This window comes from Triticum dicoccoides, chromosome 2A (genome assembly GCF_002162155.2).
Source record: "Triticum dicoccoides isolate Atlit2015 ecotype Zavitan chromosome 2A, WEW_v2.0, whole genome shotgun sequence".
Taxonomy (NCBI): Eukaryota; Viridiplantae; Streptophyta; class Magnoliopsida; order Poales; family Poaceae; genus Triticum; species Triticum dicoccoides.
Genome location: NC_041382.1, coordinates 21,729,066 through 21,743,496, shown reverse-complemented (window position 1 = coordinate 21,743,496; position 14,431 = coordinate 21,729,066). Strand labels below are relative to the sequence as shown.

The window sequence follows — 14,431 nt, the reverse complement described above, 5'->3', positions numbered from 1 at the left end:
AGAGAGCTCGAGAGTGGTTTATAAGCGCTACTGCGCCTTCCCTCTCGAGCTCCTCTCAAATGCAGGCTTTCGGGCCTAACCCTGCGCTGTGTGCTTGTGGGCCTACTGGGTCTCCTGCGGGCCTGAATCCAAGCCCATGGTAGGGTTTCTAGTCGTATTCAGGCCGTGGGGCCCAGTAGGTGGCACTTTTTTCTTTGTTGCTTTATTTATTTTATTTTGTTTCTACTTACAACAAAATACTTATTGTTGCTATTTTTTCCAGTTTTTTTGTTTTGTTTTCTGCATTATTTACTTTCTTTTCTCTTTTGCTTTATATTTTAATTCTTTTTTGCTTTTAGTTTTAGAAAAATTATGAACTTTCTGTTAGTGCCATTAGTTTTCAAATTTGAAAACACTTTTTTACTTTTTTTGTTTTCTTTGTTGCTTTATTTATTTTATTTTGTTTCTATTTACAAAAAAATACTTATTATTGCTATTTTTTTGGTTTTCCAGATTTTTTGTTTTGTTTTCTATATTATTTATTTTCTTTTGTTTTTTGCTTTGTTTTTTATTTCCTTTTGCTTTTAGGTCAGCAAAATAATAAACTTTCTGTTAGTGCCATTAGTTTTAGAAAAATTAGAAACTTTCTGTTAGTGCCATTAGTTTTCAAATTTGAATAGTTAAAATTTGAATTCTTTGATATTTGTGTGAATCACAAGTTTGTGATTAATTTTACTAAAAAAAATGAACATAGATGCACCTATAGAGAAAATTCGACCTAAATTCATAGTTTTCAAATGAACTCTGAAAAAGTTGGTATAGCATACTCGTGTGTTACAAAGTTGGCATGGTATCATCATAATAGTTGCGGGAGAAAGTCTTCACTTTTTCTTCGCTTGTGTCATTTGCTTATTGCACCATAACCATGAATAATCTTCATCATTTATCAGGATGCTTGGGCCAGCCTTGACATTGAAGGGAGGAATTTCATGAAATTTTCATAATCTTTAGACATGTCTGTCTTATCGTCCACTCGCAGGATGTCCTTTTTTTTTGCTGAAAGAACTATGTGGCGCTTTGGCTCATTGTATGATGTATTCGCTTCCTTATCTTTTCTTTTTCTCGGTTTGGTAGACATGTCCTTCACATAGATAACCTGTGCCACATCATTGGCTAAGATGAACGGTTCGTTAGTGTACCCACGATTTTTCAGATCTACTGTTGTCATTCCGTACTGTGGGTCTACCTGTACCCCGCCGCCTGACAGATTGACCCATTTGCACTTAAACAAAGGGACCTTAAAATCATGTCCGTAGTCAAGTTCCCATATGTCCACTATGTAACCATAATATGTGTCCTTTCCGCTCTCGGTTGCTGCATCAAAGTGGACACCGCTGTTTTGGTTGGTGCTCTTTTGATCTTGGCGATCGTGTAAAATGTATTCCCATTTATCTCGTATTCTTTGTAAGTCAATACAGTTAAAGATGGTCCCTTGAACAACAAGTACAACTCATCACAAACAGTGTTGTCACCTCTGAGACGTGTTTCCAACCAACTGCTGAAAGTCCTGATGTGTTCACATGTAATCCAGTCGTCGCACTACTCCGGGTGTTTGGAGCGCAGACTGTTCTTGTGTTCATCGACATACGGGGTCACCAAGGTAGAGTTCTGTAGAACTGTGTAGTGTGCTTGAGACCAAGAATATCCGTCCCTGCATATTATTGAGTCACTTCCAAGAGTGCCTTTTCCAGTCAGTCTCCCCTCATACCGCGATTTAGGGAGACCTATCTTCTTAAGGCCACACAAAACCCGATAACATCCTCTGTTTGATGGCCCATGGAGATGCTTCCTTCTAGCCTAGCACGGTTACGGACATATTTCTTTAGGACTCCCATGAACCTCTCAAAGGGGAACATATTGTGTAGAAATACGGGCCCCAGGATGACAATCTCGTCGACTAGATGAATTGGGACGTGCGTCATGATATTGAAGGATGATGGGAACACCAGCTCGAAACTGACAAGATATTGCGCCACATCACTCCTTAGCCTTGGTACGATTTCTGGATCGATCACCTTCTGAGAGATTGCATTGAGGAATGCACACAGCTTCATAATGGCTAATCGGATCTTTTCCGGTAGAAGCCCCCTCAATACAACCGGAAGCAGTTGCGTCATAATCACGTGGCAGTCATGAGACTTTAGGTTCTGAAACTTTTTCTCTGGCATATTTATTATTCCCTTTATATTCGACGAGAAGCCAGTCGTGACCTTCATACTGAGCAGACATTCAAAGAAGATTTATTTCTCTTCTTTCGTAAGAGCATAGCTGGCAGGACCTTTATACTGCTTCGGAGGCATGCCATCTTTTTCGTGCAAACATTGCAGGTCCTCCCGTGCCTCAAGTGTATCTTTTGTCTTCCCATACACGCCCATGAAGCCTAGCAGGTTCACGCAAAGGTTCTTCGTCACGTGCATCACGTCGATTGAAGAGCAGACCTCTAGGACTTTCCAGTAGGGTAGGTCCCAAAATATAGATTTCTTCTTCCACATGGGTGCATGTCCCTCAGCGTCATTCGGAACAGCTAGTCCGCTGGGACCCTTTCCAAAGATTACGTGTAAATCATTGACCATAGAAAGTACGTGATCACCGGTACGCATGGCGGGCTTCTTCCGGTGATCTGCCTCGCCTTTGAAATGCTTGCCTATCTTTCAACATTGATGGTTGGTCGGAAGAAACCGACGATGGCCCAGGTACACATTCTTCCTGCATTTGTCCAGGTATATACTTTCAGTGTCATCTAAACAGTGTGTGCATGTGTGGTATCCTTTGTTTGTTTGTCCTGAAAGGTTACTGAGAGCGGGCCAATCATTGATGGTCACGAACAGCAACGCCTTTAGGTTAAATTCCTCATGTCTTTGCTCATCCCACGTACGTACACCGTTTCCATTCCACAGCTGTAAAAGTTCTTCAACTAATGGCCTTAGGTACACATCAATGTCGTTGCCGGGTTGCTTAGGGCCTTGGATGAGAACTGGCATCATAATGAACTTCCGCTTCATGCACATCCAAGGAGGAAGGTTATACATACATAGAGTCACGGGCCAGGTGTTGTGATTGCTTCTCTGCTCCCCGAAAGGATTAATGCCATCTGCGCTTAAAGCAAACCATACATTCCTTGGGTCCTTTGCAAACTCATCCCAGTACTTTCTCTCGATTTTTCTCCACTGCGACCCGTCAGCGGGTGCTCTCAACATCCCATCTTTCTTCCGGTTCTCACTGTGCCATCGCATCAACTTGGCATGCTCTTCGTTTCTGAACAGACGTTTCAACCGTGGTATTATAGGAGCATACCACATCACCTTCGCAGGAACCCTCTTCCTGGGGGGCTCGCCGTCAACATCACCAGAGTCATCTCGTCTGATCTTATACCGCAATGCACCGCATACCGGGCATGCGTTCAGATCCTTGTATGCACCGCGGTAGAGGATGCAATCATTAGGGCATGCATGTATCTTCTCCACCTCCAATCCTAGAGGGCATACGACCTTCTTTGCTGCATATGTACTGTCGGGCAATTCGTTATCCTTTGGAAGCTTCTTCTTCAATATTTTCAGTAGCTTCTCAAATCCTTTGTCAGCCACAGCATTCTCTGCCTTCCACTGCAGCAATTCCAGTACGGTATCGAGCTTTGTGTTGCCATCTTCACAATTGGGGTACAACCCTTTTTTGTGATCCTCTAACATGCGATCGAACTTCAGCTTCTCCTTTTGACTTTCGCATTGCGTCCTTGCATCGACAATGACCCGACGGAGATCATCATCATCGGGCACATCGTCTGGTTCCTCTTGATCTTCAGCAGCTTCACCCATTGCAGCATCATTGGGCACATCGTCTGGTTCCTCTTAATCTTCACCAGCTCCCCCCGTTGCAGCATCACCGTATTCAGGGGGCACATAGTTGTCATCGTACTCTTCTTCTTCACCGTCTTCCATCATAACCCCTATTTCTCCGTGCCTCGTCCAAACATTATAGTGTGGCATGAAACCCTTGTAAAGCAGGTGGGAGTGAAGGATTTTCCGGTTAGAGTAAGACCTCGTATTCCCACATTTAGTGCATGGACAACACATAAAACCATTCTGCTTGTTTGCCTCAGCCGCATCGAGAAACTCATGCGCGCCCTTAATGTACTCGGAGGTGTGTCTATCACCGTACATCCATTGTCGGTTCATCTGCGTGCATTATACTCTCTTCGTCCGAAAATACTTATCATCAAAATGAATAAAAGGGGATGTATCTAGACGTATTTTAGTTCTAGATACATCTCTTTTTATCTATTTTGATGACAAGTATTTTCGGACGGAGGGAGTATATAATTAAGTGTCCAAATTAATAGAAGTTCATCATCACATTAAAACCAAAGTGCATACATAGTTCTCATCTAACAACATATAGCTCTCCAGAGCATCTAATTAATTAAACCATACATTGAAACTATGTAAAACATTTCAATGCGAAAACAAATGCGATCATAATCGCAACCAAGGTAACAATTGATCCAACGGCATAATGATACCAAGCCTCGGTATGAATGGCATATTTTCTAATCTTTCTAATCTTCAAGCGCATTGCATCCATCTTGATCTTGTGATCATCGACGACATCCGCAACATGCAACTCCAATATCATCTTCCCCTTCTCAATTTTTTTTATTTTTTCCTTCAACAAATTGTTTTCTTCTTCAACTAAATTTAACCTCTCGACAATAGGGTCGGTTGGCATTTCTGATTCACATACATCCTACATAAATAAAATCTATGTCATGTTGGTCGGCATAATTTTTATAAACAATAAATGAACCAATAGTTATAAAGATAATATATATACCACATCCGAATCATAGACAGGACGAGGGCCGACGGGGGCGGATACCAAAACCATCGCACTATATAAGATGCAATAATAAAAGTAAGAAAATAATACAAGTATCTATGTAAACATACAAGTAAGAATATTTTTCCTTTCAGAAAGAAGATAAGAACAAGAGGCTCACCACGATGGTGCCGGCGATGAGCTCGGCGCGGGTGATCGACGGCGGTGAAGACGGGGATGGGGCGTGACGGACCGCTAAATCTAGACAAATATTGAGGAAAATGGAGCTTGGAGGTCGAGTTTGGAGAGGAGAAAGCTTAAGTAGTGTGGCTCGGACATTCCATCAAACACCTTGTGTGCATAGGAGGTGAGCTAGAGCACCACCAAGCCCTCTCCCCCTCAGCCAGAAAAAAACAGAGCAGTGTGCTCTGCTCTTACGCGAGGGGGTATATATAGGCACCTCATTGGTCCCGGTTGGTGGCATGAACCGGGACTAAAGGGGAGCCTTTGGTCCCGGTTCAAGCCACCAACAGGGACCAATGGTGGTGGGCCAGGAGCGAGGCCCATTGGTCCCAGTTCGTCCCACCAACCGGGACCAAAAGGTCCATATTTGGTCCATATGAACCGGGACCAATGGCCCACGTGGCCCGGCCGGCCTCCTGGGCTCACGAACCGGGTCCAATGACCCTATTGGTCCCGGTTCTGGACTGAACCGGGACTAATGGGCTGACCCGGCCTGGACCAAAGCCCTGTTTTCTACTAGTGATATATCAAGGGCATGAGCAATGGGGGCATCACCCAAGCAATCACTGATATACCATTTTGGAATGCCTTCGATTCTAGCCTTGTCCGAATGAAGATAGTTATAAAACTAGGGACAATTGGCAATGACTCCTAGGTGCATATGCACCAATTGTGTAAATACACATTTTGAACACTTGAAAAATTCTGAACAAAAATTCCGCATGTATATCCAGACATTCTATGTGCGTGCACAAAGTTTTCGGTGAAAAACGAGGTTTTTTGTGGGTTGTGTAAAAAAGACAATTTCTGATGCTTCATTACAACTATTCATTTTGCATTTTATATCTTTTTTACACAAGCCACAAAAAACGCCGTTTTTCACCGAAACTTTGTGCATGCACATAGAATGTCCGGATATACCTGTGGGATTTTTGTTCCGAATTTTTTAACTTTTCAAAATGTGTATTTAGACAATGCGTGCATATGCACCTGGGAGCCAACTGGTGCAAGAAGTTTATTGGAACCCTTAATTTGGCGGCCGTAACTATAAGGGCATCAGCAGTGTGTAGAGGCTCAGCTACCTCTAACCTGGGCCCCACACCAGGCTTCTAAACAAAGCCCAAAATCGTGCAGTGTATAGCTTTTGTTGTTGCCTCTAAGATATTTGGTGAAGTCCTGTTTATGTGCCTGAGAGAGAGCCCTACATAGACATGTTGGGTCACATGAGTTGTTTAAAGCTTGGAGGCTGCCTCCAAGGCTAGCGACGATGCTAAGCTCAAAAGCTCTAGAGGGGGGAGGCAGCTAAAAATCTTTAGAGGTAGCCTTAGAGGATAAAAAAAGACTACAGTGTGGGTGCTCTAACGGTCCTGAAGTAGCACAATTCCTATTATTTCATCATTAAGTTGAAAGCCGGGGCAGAAGGAGAAATCCATCCAAGGAGGGGTTCTAGTATTGATCCCTAATCCTTATTTTCCAAGTTGTTAGTTCGTCCCTTTCTTAGGTTTTGCTTCTGCCCGCATGCGTCCACCTAAAAGTAAAAACAGAGGCTATTAGTATTATTTTTTGTTCTCCAACGCAGACCCATAAGGCTACCATTAGGTAGACCCTACACTATTAACTTTAAGTACAAATCTAGGCTCCATGCCTTAAATTTCTCCCCTGATTCCTGCCTCTTTTCGCGGCTTCACTTGGCACATGCAAACTGTACTTTTCGGTCCATCGTTGCATCTGAGCGTAACTTGGAAGTGCGAGGTAGTAAGCCGAGGCAACGGGTAATACATGCTCTAAGCATTGTTTCCCCCTAAGGGCCGAGAGGTTGCTTTACTTTTAACCTTGCTCTGAGATTGGTTGGGTGTTTCCGCAAAAAAAAGAGATTGGTTGGGTGAGCTCACAATGTCGTATCATATATATCTTTTATGTTTAGCATTTAATATTAGCGGTTATAATTAGAATTCATCGCTTAATCAACAAAGGAAAAAATCCATGTTGAAGGTTTCATCTTCATGTTGATGTTCTGACACTGATTTAAGCGCTCTTATATTCTAGTGATATAAACGTTCTTATATTTCTTTACAGAGCTAGTACTATCTTGGAAGCAAAGATCCCGTAGTCTGGCAGTTTGGCTAGCTTATTTATACGGCCGGTATCTTATCCTCTCCTTCCTGCACTACTGCAGCTGCCCACACTCGCACAAGCTGCCACCTACCTCCAGTTTCAGTCTAGCTGCTTGTTGCATCTGCGGGATGGACGCCGCTAACCCTGATCTGCCGCAGCAGGAGGAGCAGGATCACGGGAATGGCATCAGCATAGAGAAGACGACTGACTCATCGGCGCTTGATGCCGGCCATGGCGAGCCCGTCCACAACTACCGCGGATGGAAGGCCATGCCTTACGTCATAGGTGAGTAACTGTCATGCCAGCTAGCTGCCTCTGTAAGTGTTCCTTGGTCTAATAGCGACGGACCTTAGCTTACTCAACTATGGACGATAGCTACCACTCCCTTCGTTCTCATAAAGAGGACATATCTTGACTCTTCGAATTCATGCTTTGACCATAAATCCGTCATATCATATCTATTTAATGGTTATAAAATCATAATCATGTGAAAGTGCCTTTGAGCACGAATCTGATGGTGTCAATTATGTGTTACATAAGTAACATGTTATTTCACTAATTGATGGCCAATGCACGAATTTAGACCATCAAAATATGCCATCTTTTTTAGAACGGAGGGAGTACACCGTATTACATACAAGGCAAATTGCCACAAAGGCTACACTGGACGAACCTTGATAATGGCGATTCTACGCATTACACCACCAACTTTATTCATATTTGTGTAAAATATTTGGATAGTTTCAAGGGTTTAGAGCATAGATAATAGTATAGTCAACAACCGGCTATATGAAGTTGCCACATCACTTGTAGCCAATCTAATAGCCTATTCATACAATAGTTAGATATACTAGTATGTTATACCATTAATATTTAGCTCACCTCTTTCTCTCACATAGTGAAACCTGCCTGCATCATGTTTGGTTGATGTCCTGAGTCATATGAGTCTAGCCTGGCCTGCACAGCCTGACAAAAGGATTGGCCTGGCCAACCACCTGGCAGTGTGGTTAGCTTGAGCCTAGCCTCCCATGTCTTGCGCCTGGGTGAGCCTGCCGCACTACTTGGTATTAGTTTATTTTTTTCATAGGATTTATCGGTGTGGATTTCTTTATGTACTAATTGCACGGCAAAGCAGCGCCAGGCTCAGGGCACAAACCAAACACATGTGCATCAGGCTAGCCTCACTAGGCAAAATTCTCCAACATTCCACGCTCGATCCAGGCATGAGGTTTCTCCAGGCAGGGTGTCCAGGCCTTCAACCAAACACCCCCATAGTACCTATGAATTTCATTAAGTTATTTTATTTTAAGGCTATACAAAAGAAACTTGTTCCTAACTAAAATTTATAGGCACGTACATCTACCTATACTTATAGGATGTTTCTTCTATTCTTTTAAAACTTCTAAACATGATTCTATTTGTAAATTCTAACCACTAGTAGGAGTACCAGGGTACAAGAAAAATGCAAGTTTGGGTTAATTCCATGCAAGTATCGACAACTTCTGGCACTGGCTTTGTTATTCTAGCATGCATATCATGTAAATTAGCGACTTGTTTATTGTTTATGTGAATTTAAGTTTGCAGTAGTAAGGATCCCTGGCCTTGATGCTCTGGGTCCGCCTCCTTGCCATTCGTGTCTAGAGGTTGGACAACCAAGTCTTTTGTTCTCTGTAGTCATTGTAGGAATGGTTGAGAAACCCATGGATTAGCATTGTAACCCGAAGGACATTCTATCAACCAATTGGCTCTTCTTTGATACACATTCCATTAGCATTGTAATCCCTAGGATGAATTTGATGAATTATAACTCATCACTAATTAACCACGAGACTGGAAAGTAATTAAATGAGAATTTTTTTTGGGAGATTGTTGCAGGGAACGAGACTTTTGAGAAGCTTGGCACGATTGGGACGCTATCGAACTTGCTTGTGTACCTGACAACGGTGTACCACATGAAGAGCGTCAATGCCGCCACCCTCCTCAACTTCTTCACCGGCAGCTGCAACCTCGCCACCATCCTGGGCGCCTTCATCAGCGACACCTACGTCGGCCGCTACACCACCTTGGCGGCCGCCACCATCGCCTCCTTCGTCGGCATGGTCCTGCTCACCCTCACTGCCGCACTCCACTCCCTCCACCCTCCAGCCTGCATCTCCAAAGGCCAATGTGAGGGCCCCATCCCCTCCCAGCTTGTTGTGCTCCTTGTGTCATTCTTCTTCCTCGTCGTGGGTGCCGGCGGTATCCGCCCGTGCAACTTGGCATTCGGGGCCGACCAGTTTGATCCACACACCGCGGATGGACGTCGTGGCATCACTAGCTTCTTCAACTGGTACTACTTCACCTACACCATCGCCATGATGCTCTCTGCCAGTGTCATCATCTATCTCCAGAGCGATGTCAACTGGGCGTTGGGCCTCGCTGTGCCGGCAGTGCTCATGGGCCTGTCATGCGCCGTCTTCTTCATGGGCACACGCCTCTACGTCCGCATCAGCCCCGAGGGCAGCCCATTCACGAGCTTCACACAGGTCCTCGTTGCTTCCTTCCGCAAGCGCCACCTCCGACAAGCTCCCAACACCGTCGAGCTATTTGACCCGCCGCACAGGAGCAAGCTCGTCGCCAAGCTGGCATACACTGACCAGTTCACGTGCCTCGACAAGGCGGCCATGCAGACCACCGAGGACGTGGTCAGCTCGGACGGGAAGACGTTGGCAGACCCGTGGCGGTTGTGCACGATGCAACAGGTGGAGGAGGTGAAGTGCCTAGCGCGCGTCCTACCGGTATGGTCATCGGGAATTGTATACTTCGTGGTGATCACCCAGCTAGGCACCTACATCGTGTTCCAGGCGGAGCAGACCGATCGCCGGATTAGCAACTCCGTCAGCTTCAAGATCCCTGAGGGCTCCTTCGTCATCTTCCAAATGTTGGCCCTCACGATCTGGATCCCTGTGTACGACCGACTGGTCGTGCCGGCGCTCCGCCGCTTCACTAAGCGTGAAGGCGGCATCACACAGCTCCAGCGGATCGGCATTGGCTTGGTGCTCTCTGTGGTGACGATGCTGGTGTCTGCAGCGGTGGAGCATCGCCGGCGCCGGACGGCCATGATGTCATGCTTCTGGCTGGTACCACAACAGCTGTTGGTAGGGCTGTCGGAGGCGTTCACGGTCGTCGGGCTGACTGAGTTCTACTATAGGCAGTTCCCAGAGAACATGAAGAGCGTGGCGGGGGCACTCTTCTTCCTGGGTGTCGCGGTGGCGAGCTTTGCCAGCGGGCTCATGGTGGCACTGGTGCACCGGGTGACCAGGAGACGGGACGGGCGGCCGGACTGGCTGGCCCAGGACCTGGACGAGGGAAGGGTTGACTTGTTCTACCTCGTCACCGCCGCCATCGCCGCCGCCAACCTCGTCTACTTCGTGGCCTGCGCACGGTGGTTCACGTTCAAGAAGTCCGCCGACGGCGCCCATGCTAGCGATGCCATCGAGCTTGACGAAGGCCCAAAGAAGGTTGCGCATGCGGTGCCGGTTTAGCTTAATCACGATGCATAGATTGGTAGATCAATGGACTGTTATATGTCTATGATTATATGATTATTGTTCCTCTGGATCCAACATGAATCCTATAACTCTATGATACTCCCTCCGTTTTTATTTCCTCTGCATATTAGAGTTGACTGAAGTCAAACTTCATAAAGTTTGACCAAGTTTATAGAAAAGAATATAAACATTTACAATTAGAAATCTATATGATGTGAAAATGCATTCAATAATAAATTTAATGGTATTGAGTTGTTATTGTATACGTTAATATTTTTATTTATAAACTTTGTCAAAGTTTACGTAGCTTGACTTTGATGAAAGCTAATATGCGGACTAAATAAAAACAGAGGGAGTACAATATATTTGGGAATAATCAAACATGGGATATATGTGATGGGAGTGTGATGATGAAATAATATGGCAAGACATGGCCGCATGGTAATAGCAAGAGCAGAGCACGTCAAAACAGAGCTCATCTTGCATGATTACTTGGATCTATTGTTAATTGATGCATAAGGCAGGTAGTTCAGTGACGAGGGAACACTATGGATCTGACTCAACGTCTAGGTGTGTTAGAGCATCTCCAACGATGGCTGTAAAATACACGCGCGCGGGGTAAACGTGGGTTTTAGCGCGCGCAGAGCGGTTTCGCGCGCTCCAGCGGGCGTGGAAAAAGATCGCGCGCGCGAAAAAGCGGCCGGGCGCGCGGTGTCCGGCGCGTTTTATAAATCCAGCGCCCGCCACGCATCCTTCCACCGCTTTCCGCCTTGCCACGCGCCCTTTGCCGCTCTTTCCCTACTCTTTCTCACCTCGCCGCCGCCGCGCCACCATGCCGCCGCGCCGTTGGGGAACTTCGTGCTACCGTGGTGTCCGCGCGCGCCCCTTCAGCGCCTTCTCCGCCGAGATCCGGTCCGGTGAGATGCGCCTCGGCCTCGGCGTTTTCGGCATCGCTCACGAGGCCGCCCGCCGTACGACTCAGCGGCGTGGCACCTCCGGCGGCCTCGTAGGGAGATGAATTTCCATGAGGTGGCGACACGGGAGCAGGCGCAGGAGGTCGCGCCTCCCCCGCGGCTTGTCACCGACGAGGACCGTCGCGATAATCGGAGGCGGGAGTGCCGCCTCGGAATCGCTGAGATGGACGAGGAGGCCATGGCGGTGCGGCGCCAATGCTTCCCGCATGACGTCGTCAACGAGCGTAAATTTTACGTGCAAAGGAGGGCGGAGAGGGCGGAGCGAGCCGCCTATTGCGAGGACAGGCGTACGCTGAAGGCGGCCGCCCTCTTCAACATCGAACTTGGAGAAGCGTCGACCTGGGACTCCAACGATGACCGGTATATTGACACCTTCATTACGACGTCGGAGGAGGACATCACCGAGTCGGAGGAGGAGGAGGACGACGACAAGTAGTAGTTGGAGTAAGAGTAGATGAACTATCTTGTTGAACTATTTATGTGTTGTTTTTATCTACCTATGCTATCAATTATCTATGTTGGAAGTATCTTGTTTCTACATACGTATGTGTATCGCGCGCTATATTTTTAGCGCTTCTGCTGAAGCGGCACGCGCGCAATTTTCGCAACAGCCACTAGAGGCAGTGCTCTGTGACGCGCGAAAAATTACTATTTCCAGTGCAGTAAGCTTATTTAACGCGCCGCGCGACGCGTCGGTTGGAGATGCTCTTAGACTGAAGCGCTACACCCACATCGCCTACATATATTTTAGGATTTTATAGTCATTTATCGACTTACAGAAAAACATAAATTTATTTTGTAAGTCAATAAAAAGTAAGGCAATTAAGACAATTTTTAAGGAATGATGCTTATAAAAAAGATGGAAGGTTGGACTAGCACTTCACTTGATAGGAAAAGAAACATTTTTTTTCTAAACAGTAGAGATTACATTGTCTATCATGTTTGGCCTGGTCCGATCCTGGTTGCGCCTCCACAGCCCTCGCCCTTCCATATCCCTCTAATTGGTATTTTGTCGATATTCATTAGTACCAATCAATTAACGGAGGAATGCGTGGCCGGCGGCTAGCAAAGCTTGACCACTAGCCTGCCATCTCTTGTCTGATATAGATTATGATACGCACTAGTGGTTGGGGCCCACAATTGCATCTTCCGTTCCACCATTTTCACACGAGTTCACACACATTTGTTCTTCAGTAACAATGAACTAACAATTGTTAGCCTCAAATTTTCTTGACAAGTACAAAGAACCACCATTAATTAGCAAAGCACCACAATGTTTCAGTATAAGAGTTCCTCATATAACAAAACCAAGCAACACAATCAATCCTAGTGTCTTAGAGGTTTGCAAAGCAATGTTGTGGACACTAAAGGATTCAATAATCTTCCACCATCTAAGAAGCAACATGAGCACTAGCTAACCATCCAAGTAGCAACATGAGCACTAGCTAAATATGAACCTGACCTTTAGAGGGCACAAACATGACCGTGAAAGATCAACATGTAAATTATAAAAAACAAATTAACGATTAAGAATAACTGCACAAAATGAGGGATGATATATATATTCTAACATAATATAAGCATAAGGATAGTATATGGAGAACAACAAGTGTTTTTGTATTTCTTCATATTCCTCTTGTTATTTTTGGATATCTCTAGTATTCCTCAAAAAAGTTGTCGAAACATACCTAGTACCTTATTGACTTGGGGGAAAAAGTTGTTGAAACATTCTTGGTAATTTCTATGTAATAAACATGAAAATTTCCGCACCGCAAACCTGATAACTTGCTTAAAAACACCATGGTAACTTCCACCCCAAAAAAGATGTTGAAATATAACCAGGTAACTTTTTGTGTAAATAACTCACAGTTATTTACGCACAACATAACTGATATCTCACATACAAACACCAGGATAACTTTTGACCTCGATAAAAAGGTTGTTTGAAAAATATACCACGGTAACTTATGTGTAAATAGCATGGTAATATACACACTGTAGACGTGATAATTTGCACACAAACACAATGGTAATTTTCACCCGAGAGAAAAAAGTTATTGAAAGCACATATTCGCAACTTTCCTATAAATAGCATGATAATTTACTCATCGCAAATCTGATAGCGTGCGTATGAACACCATGATAACTTTGATGGGGTGAAGTTATTCAAAACAAGTGTCCAACCACACCTTGGTTTATGTGCTCCACCGTCATCTCCACGATCCTTTTTTTTTCATTTTTGAGACAAAATCCACGGCCCAGATATATTTTTAGGCAGAACTCCACGATCCACATGGGATCAGTTGCTTGTTGCGCTGGAAACTCAGGATGGTATCATCCCTGTTTGGGTCACATCAAAGCTGAATTGCTGCCAGCCCATGCCAGCGCGAGAACTATGCGCGCTATGCGCCACCCATAGTGAGCCCTACCACAACTCGCCTGCAGGGCAACACGTATAGCGCAGGCCCAGTAGTTGCGGCTTGCTTGTTGACGTCATGTTTTTCAAACAACCTTTTTCTCGAGGTCAAAAGTTTATTCTTCCTTTTATATTCACAATTTTTTCCATTATTTATTTATTTTTAACTTTGTATATTATATATATATATATTACAGTTTTTATATAAAATTCTAAAACAATATAAACCTTTCATTTGAAAAATGTTAAACATGTATGGGAAAAGGGTTTTTATGTATGCGAAAAATATACAATGTGAACAA

The 14,431-nt window shown here is 44.9% G+C and overlaps 1 protein-coding gene across 1 annotated transcript; it reads left to right on the top strand.

Moving 5' to 3' along the window:
- Nucleotides 1-7,337: 7,337 nt before the first annotated feature.
- LOC119358714 (protein NRT1/ PTR FAMILY 2.11-like) lies at nt 7,338-10,733 on the top strand. The gene is made up of 2 exons (XM_037625149.1): nt 7,338-7,494; nt 9,085-10,733. Exons 1-2 carry the CDS (start codon nt 7,338-7,340, stop codon nt 10,731-10,733), a joined length of 1,806 nt encoding a protein of 601 aa, XP_037481046.1.
- The last annotated feature ends 3,698 nt before the right edge of the window (nt 10,734-14,431 follow it).

What these genes read in the sequence shown, in the direction of transcription:
- LOC119358714 (XM_037625149.1), top strand. Translation starts at nt 7,338, where the DNA reads ATGGACGCCGCTAACCCTGATCTGCCGCAGCAGGAGGAGCAGGATCAC. An exon ending in GGCCATGCCTTACGTCATAG is followed by an intron (nt 7,495 to 9,084) that starts GTGAGTAACTGT and finishes AGATTGTTGCAG; the next exon opens with GGAACGAGACTTTTGAGAAG.